The sequence below is a fragment of the Nothoprocta perdicaria genome, unplaced genomic scaffold, assembly GCF_003342845.1.
Source record: "Nothoprocta perdicaria isolate Ctin4 unplaced genomic scaffold, notPer1 scaffold_254, whole genome shotgun sequence".
Taxonomy (NCBI): domain Eukaryota; kingdom Metazoa; phylum Chordata; class Aves; order Tinamiformes; family Tinamidae; genus Nothoprocta; species Nothoprocta perdicaria.
Genome location: NW_020455482.1, coordinates 130,174 through 138,233, shown reverse-complemented (window position 1 = coordinate 138,233; position 8,060 = coordinate 130,174). Strand labels below are relative to the sequence as shown.

Here is an 8,060-nt window from a genome sequence, read left to right as displayed (position 1 = left end):
CCTCATATCTGCGCGGCCCTGCTCACAGCCATGGCGCTGGCGGGGGGGATGGAGGAGCCGGAGCGGCGGCCGCCACCGCCTCCGCCAGACGCACCATCCCCTCCCGCCGCCGCCGCCGCCTCAGCCACCGTCTGCCCGGGGCGGGGGGGGGGAGCGCGCGGGGAGGGAGGGGCCTCACGCGCCCTCGCAGCCGCCGTACTGACGCGGGGCGGCACGCCGACTCCCGCCCTCGACACGGGCGGGCCAATGGGAGGCGGCGGGTGTCGCGGGGGGCCGGCCCGCCGCGGCCAATCAACGCTTGGACACGCCCTCGCGACCGGCGGGCAGGGGCCGGGACGTGAAGGGAGAAGAGATTTAGCCCCGCGAGGGGCGGGGCCGAGAGGCGGGCGTGGTCTCGTCCGATTTGCATAAAGATTATTTAGCCTGGCTCCTCCCCCTTCACCCGGGATCATGCGCCGGCTGCGGCCGCCGCTCTCGCGCGGTCACGTGGGGGCAGCGCGGCGCGCTGCACGCCGGGCGCTGTAGTGCCGCCGGCGCCGCAAAGCCTGCRGGGACTCGTAGTCCCAGAGCACCCTCGACCCCTCCGGCCAATGCGGCGTCCTCTCCTGCGCCGAGTGACAGCCGCCTCGTCCAATTGGAGGCTGCCGCCGGGCCCCTCCAGCCGCGGGGGAGGAGGTGGGCGGTGCCCACGCTGGCCGGCGGGCGCCGAGGCGGGAGCGCGGCGGAAGTAACGGTTTGTCATGGCAACCGCGGCGGCCGCGCGGCGGGGCGGCCGTTGGCGCCGCTCCCCAGGGGCTGCCCGCAGGTGGCCTGCGTCGGGGGGCCCTTCCCGCCGGGAGGGCGGCTCCTGTGGCGTTTCCCTGCGCCCCGGGCGGGCCCGTCTCGTGCGGCCGCCGCAGCTCCCGCATGGCAGCGGGAGGCGGAGGGCGCCGGGCGCGGCGTGCGGGCCCGAGGGGGCCCCGGGCCCGGGCTGTTTCCAGCAGCCCCTCCGCGCTTCCCCGTTGCCCCGGAGAAGCCGCTAACTGGTGAATCGCACGGGTCACTGGCGCAACAGCCGGGTCCCGCCGCTTGCGCTCCTGCCATCAGTGATACCAGTTACACCCTGTCTCGCTCTYCTGGCCCTCTTTGAAGCTCGGGAGTGCTGGGCCGTCTCTTAGGCCGCCTTCCCGCCCTGTGGCTTGCAAGCAACTGCTGCTCAGCTTAAAAAGCATCATAAAGCTTTAACCAGTTGCTTGCTGTGCCGCCACCTCATATGTTACAGTTTGCTTGCTGTGTCCTTTTTTTTTTACAGATCATTATGAAAGCCCTGTACTGTCAGCAGAATTCACCCGGAGAGGAAATGACATTTATCTTCCAGGAAAGAGTGAGTTCCAGTCATAATAGAGCTATTAATCATTAAGTGCAATAAGGAATGTGGCCAAAGGGTATTGGAACCCCTAACTAGGCTGCAAACTTCAAAAGGAACATATATAACCTCTGAACATACAGTCAGGTAAATGAAGGTAGGGTAGGAATATTTAACCATTACTCAGGAGCATTTGATAAGGCCACTGGTAGATTTGTGTGTCATTTCGATTAATATATTTTTAAAAGTAAACAAATGAATCCTGGTTCCATATGGATTGGCATCCTATGGATAGATTTTTCTGGACACTCATGCTAAAACATTGCTTGCATTTTACTATATTTGCAGTGTTCCTGTTTTCCTTCATAGTGTCTCGTCTGTTTAAATACCTTTCTTCCTGAAACTTACAAGAAAAATATCTGGATGACCACTACTTTCCATAAAAATGGTTAAAACTATTGGACTAAGAAGTCTTTATTGGCATGAGAGGTAAACACCAAGCGACCAAGTGCACACACATGTATCTGAGGCATAAGGCTAAAAAGGGTGTTAAAAAGTGCACCTTGATGCAGTGTGAGTGTCTGAACAGAACAGAAACACTTGAATGATTTCATGGACACAAATCTGTGGGGTTTTTTTTTGTTTATTTTAATGGACCTGTTACATATATGAAGTATATTAATATAAATAATATACCCAGATGAGCCAAGCGTCAAAATGAAACTATATAATATTGGTAAGGATACCTCCAGGCAACAGCTRTAAAGCTGCAGTAGTGAAACACACTGGACAAATTACTTGAAAAGAAAGGGTACAGTAAGAAGATTTATTGTGATATAGGCAAGATGTGTATTCAGGGTGCAATCTTGGGTCTAGTTAAATTGATTGTGAAGCTGAGCTTCTTTTGAAAAGCTTTGTTCCCGTCTCAGCTGCACATTTTTGTCCCCTTCCCTGTAATATTTTTGGCAATTGTGCCAAAAATGAAGTGAGATAAATCAGCTTATTTATCCAAATGTTAAGCTAATTAGCAAAAGAATTAGTAGTTTTCATTTGCCTGATAGCTCCATGATTGCTAATATCCACCCAAAGGAGAGGATAGGAATAAGCAGCTACAAGGGAACAAGACAACTGTGGTATGGTCTTAGATAAGCTGCCACAGGTCTTGAAATGTTCTTTCCCAGTCTGTTCTTTTTCTGTCTCCTGGCCTATTTGGAGCTCTTCAGGCATGGAACTAATGCAGTAGCTTTTGTATAATGAGGAGGAGCAAACAGTAACAAGGATTAAACATTTAAAAAAGAGAGGAAAAGGAAAGTCTGACATCTAAGGACATCTAACGCTCTTGAGAGTGGCGAAGTCAGTAACTTGGATAAAGAGTTTCCATCGCAGATCTGCTTGATTAGAATTACATAATTATTGATTTTTTTATAATATTGATCTATTTAAATAATGAAGACAGGAACTAGTTAACCACGCAAGTGTTTGATAATCTCTTACTGTTTTTTTTTTAAGATAAATGTTCTAGATATTTATAAAAACAGACCTATTGTAGCCATACTTGATTCACTCAACTATGCAAACCTAAAGGACAGGTCTAAAATTTAACATACTTTTAAATAGCAATTGTTTTTCCTTGCATAAATCCCTTAGATTATAACTTTAAAAAGAGATGTGTTATTGTTCTAGTTACAGCATTCTCATGGCTTGTCAGTGTTTCGTGGAACAAAGAGCGAGATCCTGCTTTGGTTTAGAGGAGCAGGAGGTCAGTCTGCCTGGCAAAAAGCTCTGCAGTYTTAGAGGAGCTGCCTGCATTTAGCTCAGCTGGGGTGAGGAAAAGTTCAGCTCAGTATTTCTGAGACAGAAGTTACTGTTCATTCTGCTACGCCCCAGAGAAAAGCAACAGCTGTTTGTTAGGAAAAGTTAAAAAAATAATATAAAAGCTTCAATACTTAGCAGGGTATCTTAACTTCAGAAGGAGAAACAATATCTTCTGACTTCGTGGTTTTTCACTTCTGAGCAAAAAGAAAAAAAGAAAGGGGGGCAGACTACAGTGTAACAAGAAAATACATGAAACACATGATTTTGGCACCAGTGTCTGAACTAGCTCTTCAAAAACTGTGTGGAGGGAGCAGTCCCAAACTCAGCTTGGCTAATTCAGTACTCAATAGTAGCAGCCCTCGATTACTTAAAATCAGTTCAGATATTGATGTGGAAAATGAGAGTCAGAATAGCAAGGGGAGACCAGCTGTAGTAGAGCTTGTATTACATATAAGGTACCCATCTTTTCTAGGACTCAATATCAATCCTCATCRGTGCAGTTTCTTTTGTGTTATCTGGACTACTTGAATATTCACCTGATGTTGATGAGATTGAGTTAGTGCTTTATTTTTTCTCATCCCTATTGTATTATAAAACAGACTCTTTCCACCTGTTAGTCCATTATTAATTAACCCTTAGCATCTGTCTAAACTTGCTTCAGATAAGAGTGTGAAATTTAACTTGCAAGGAGAAGAAAACAGAAAAATAGTTTTCTAGTCTTTTGATGTTTAGAAAGGTGCTCAGTTTGTAACAGTAATATGCATATACGTTGTAAATCCATTGTGATACCAGTTTCGGTTTCATTGAGAAGTTGTGTAGCCAGAACACTCTAATCAAGGAAATCTGAAATAAAGGCTATCTGGAAAAGTACTTTCAAGATCTGCAGAGGATTCTGCTAGCACGTTCATGCTGTGTTGTGGAATGTAATGCACTGTATAATGTAAATTTGTCCTAGGAAAACCTTCCTCCTCCAAGAGACAATGATGTGAAAATACAAGTCAGAGCCTGTGCGCTGAGCTGGATAGATACAAAGGTATTTATTTAATTTTTCATAAAAGCTAGAGGTGTTTACATTTTCTGTTGAATGTTCTGAAGCCAGGGCCCTAGCTGGTGATTGGCACAATTCCATATATGCCATATGAGGATATGGCCATACTGCTGAGAGAGAGGGCTCRGGATTGATGTGGTGTTCCTGCATATCTCTTTACCTAAACAGCACCTGCAGGTTGGTTCTTAATTTATGGAGAAAGATCAGTTGTCATTCTGAGTTCCCTTCCAGTAAAAACTCTTTTATCATCCTCTGCATGCTGATGTTAAGTCCCAGTTTGGTCTGGCAGTTAATGATTTTCTCTGATTTTATTTGTTCTTTTGTATGCTTCTAAATTTAAATACAGAAAACCATATCAAAGGTTTTAACATTAAATAAAAATGTGTACTTCTGTGTTTGGTGGTTTTTTTTTTTAAATAACATTTTGCTAATGACTCTTTTTAGCCTATGTCAGATACTGTAAGATGATAAGAAAAGCTCAAATCTTGAGCCTTGGTAAGAAAGTTATAACCATTATTTTCATTTAGCTTTTGTCAGAATTGAAATTGAAGAAGGAACTCTTACCTGTTGGTCGAGAAATCTCTGGAGTTGTGCTGGAAGGTAAGTCAGTAAAGCTGTTGTCTTTGTATGGTAGAACATTAATAGTAGGAGCTAGTGTTTGCTTTGGCGAGGAAGCTTGTCCTATGTTGSTAAATGATATTCAAGTTAAAAGTAGAAAAGGGACTGAATTGTAATGTCTGCATATTTGCTTAGGGTAAAAAGCTGTGCACAGAAGCTAAAAAAAATAAAATCTGTTTTAACAATCTTTAATTGTATAAAGTATTTCTATGACTAGTGAAGACAAAAATAACRTTCAGGAATTTAAGCAGCCTTTCACTCGCGCGTGTGTCTTTGACACCTTATTTAAACTTTAGGCCTTTCAAACACATACTTATATGTACTACCCCATACTGTTTGTAGATATCGAGTAAAAGAGTAAGTAAAAGATGAAGTTTTTGGTATATAAACATCACTAGCATGATGTGTGTTCTACTAGCAGGTTGTTTAGTTTTGTTAGTTAATCATACAGAGTGTTCTCAAACGCGTGTTCAATATCACCTATGCAGTTACATTCATGCCTTCTTTTCTTATATGTTCTTTCTAAGTTGGAAGGAAGGTGTCCTTTTTTCAGCCGGAGGATGAAGTAGTGGGTAAGTTACCACTTGTTTGCCTTGGCAACTGGCAAAATTAGTAATTCTTTTAAAAAGAATGGCCCAAGTTATAATCATGACTAAAGCTACAGTTTTTCTAGTGTCACATGAATAAACTCATGTAAATGAGAATAGTCTTTCTTTTTTTTAAAAAAAAAGTATGTAACAGAAATTCAGGTCCCTGTGTACTGTAATCTGTCTATTAAATTAACTGAATATTTAAGAATATACACTAGGAAGCAATTAGCTGTGCAAAATGAGTGTTTTAAACATAACCTTTGAATAAATACAAAGGATTTATATTTGTAAGTGAATTTGCTTCTGTTGTATGTTTGTATATTTAAGAAATAGAGGATGACTTAAATATGCAAGTAAGATAGAAGTGATAATGATATTATAAAAAGGTGCTCTATTCTGAGATTCTTCTCCTCATATTATTTCCCAGTGGCACAATAGCTACTGTAGATGGCTATTCTGGACTACTTTTTATTATGTAAATAAACCYATGAATAAGCTGGAGGTGCATGTGAGCACTATAGGAAAACCTTTGGTGAATGGGAACTGTGGAAGACTGACAGAAATGGAAGACAAATTTGCTGAGGATGTTAAGTCAAAGCACCCGGTTTTGCCTAATGGAGTGTAAAACTTGTGTGAGCAAAAGACACCCCCATAACGGGTTTTATCCATAGAGGTATACGCTCTGTGGACCTTTTCTTTCTCTCTCCATATGTTTTAAAAACACCCCTTCTCTTTTTTTTTTAACCTGTTTCATCTTTGTTTTATTTTTTTCTGCTGGCTCCTATGTGTATTCAAAGTCTGATCTCAGGCCAGCACCTCTTGGTTGTGCATCTCGTCCCTTGGTCAGTGAAGGAAAAAAGCATTGTTACAACTGGGGGAGGATTTTCTTCCTTTTTTTTTTTTTTTCCTCTATTCCATTATGTTTGCTTTTTAGCTTCCATGTTTTTTTCTTCAGCTGGTTCTTCCTTCCCTCTTTCTGCACTTTTCTCCTCTTTTTTAACACTTGCCTCTCACCTTTCATCTTGATCTTCTGAGTTTGCAGTGTTGGCTTGGTCTGTGTCTGCCTGCACTGGCTAGCCCTGACCCACAGGAGGAAGAGGAGGGAGAAGACTGAAGGGAGTCCAGACATATGAAAAGGTGCCAGTAGTAGAAAAGTAGTCAGGATCATCCCCCTTCTTTACCCTCTTGCCTCCAAAGTGCCACCTGGATCACCTATTGCACCATCTCCGGTGCTGAGGGCACAGGAACTACAGGCTCCTCTTACCCTGAGGACTTAACCTGTCATATACCTGACAACTGCASTAGTGCAACTGCACTAAAGCGGGAYTAATGGCTTAATTAGGAGCACCTTGTTTTGYTTATCACATGTGCTTGTTTGGAATTAAAGACTTAAGGGTTTGCTTTGSTGTTTGTTTTTGTTTGTTTGTTTTTTCCTTCAGGAATTTTACCCCTGGATTCTGAAGAGTCTGGGCTTTGTGAAGTTATTCTAGTTCATGAGCATTATTTGGGTATGTAGTCCATGTATTTTGGATAATTTTTGTATATGTTATATCTTGATAGTTCAATTTGCGTTTTCTAATAGGCAGGAAAGTAACTAGGATTTTCAAAGAAACGTGTGTTCTGTAGCAGAATTCAGACATCCTCTGTACTCCTTGTATTCACAGAAACTTTCAAGACTGTGTCTTCTCCAAAGCTTTTTCTTCAGTATTATCAATTAACAGGTTAATATTTTCCCTAAACACACAAGCTGACTCATCTCTTTTATTTCTTTCTAACTTCCGTTTTTGTTGCTTCATTTTCTCTTTCTAGTGAGTCACCTCCTCTGTTGCAGAATGAAGTGTAAGACAAAATAGTTGTGGGGGTTTTTTACTTCCCTTCCCTTTGGTCCAGTTCAGGACTGTCATCACTTCTGACCGGACTAACAACTAGAACAAAACTAGGAGAAAAACAGTTTGGGGGGAAAAAAGGCAATTTTCAGGGGACAAGGACCAGGGAAACAGTGTCTGGAAGACTCTGCTGCCTTTTCATTATGTACAGAACCAGAAGACAGATATACAAATAAATGATCCCAAGTGATCATTTATGTTGTCATAGAGCTCCCTGGACTCAATCCACATTTTAAATATGAAGATTGAGAGGGGCAGACTGAACTTCTGCTGTCTTTCTTTTCTAGTGCCTCAGGAAGGYGGTGCTTGCTCGTTTAGCTCCAGGCCAGACTTTCAGCTGGGCTCTGATGGTTTTCCAGCCAGCATCAAGCGAAGTCATGTAAATCATCCACATGATTTTAAAAAAAGAAAAAACAAAAATTTGAGATTCCTARTTTACAAAGCACTTGGGTTATCTACTTAACCAGACTGCTCTTCAAATAGCAAGTCCCTGCTCCACTCTGACTTGGTCTAGCTGCTGTTTTATAATTTTACATATTTTTTTTATATTCTTTATATATATACACACATACAAAATTCATCATTGAACCACGCATTGCAGTCCTACCTTTATGAAGTGGATCATAACGACACTTGTAGTTGCTTTTGCTCATAAGCTTTTCTTTCCTGCGTTGGACATGGATTCAAATCTAAAAGCTGTTCTCAGTGAAATGTCAGGGACTCACTCCTCCACTTCTTCTTTTTTTTTTTTTTTTTTT

General features: G+C 42.6%; 1 protein-coding gene across 2 annotated transcripts in view; it reads left to right on the top strand.

The window, feature by feature from the left end:
- Positions 1 to 719: 719 nt before the first annotated feature.
- Positions 720 to 8,060, top strand: part of CRYZL1 (crystallin zeta like 1) — a 16,701-nt gene continuing 9,360 nt past the window's right edge. For both annotated transcript variants that reach the window (XM_026040378.1, XM_026040377.1), the window contains exons 1-6: positions 720 to 733; positions 1,292 to 1,363; positions 4,116 to 4,193; positions 4,736 to 4,808; positions 5,354 to 5,398; positions 6,856 to 6,924. In XM_026040378.1, coding sequence (XP_025896163.1) covers positions 1,298 to 1,363; positions 4,116 to 4,193; positions 4,736 to 4,808; positions 5,354 to 5,398; positions 6,856 to 6,924 — 331 coding nt within the window. In that variant the 5' untranslated portion in view covers positions 720 to 733; positions 1,292 to 1,297. The remainder of the gene's footprint in view (positions 734 to 1,291; positions 1,364 to 4,115; positions 4,194 to 4,735; positions 4,809 to 5,353; positions 5,399 to 6,855; positions 6,925 to 8,060) is intronic.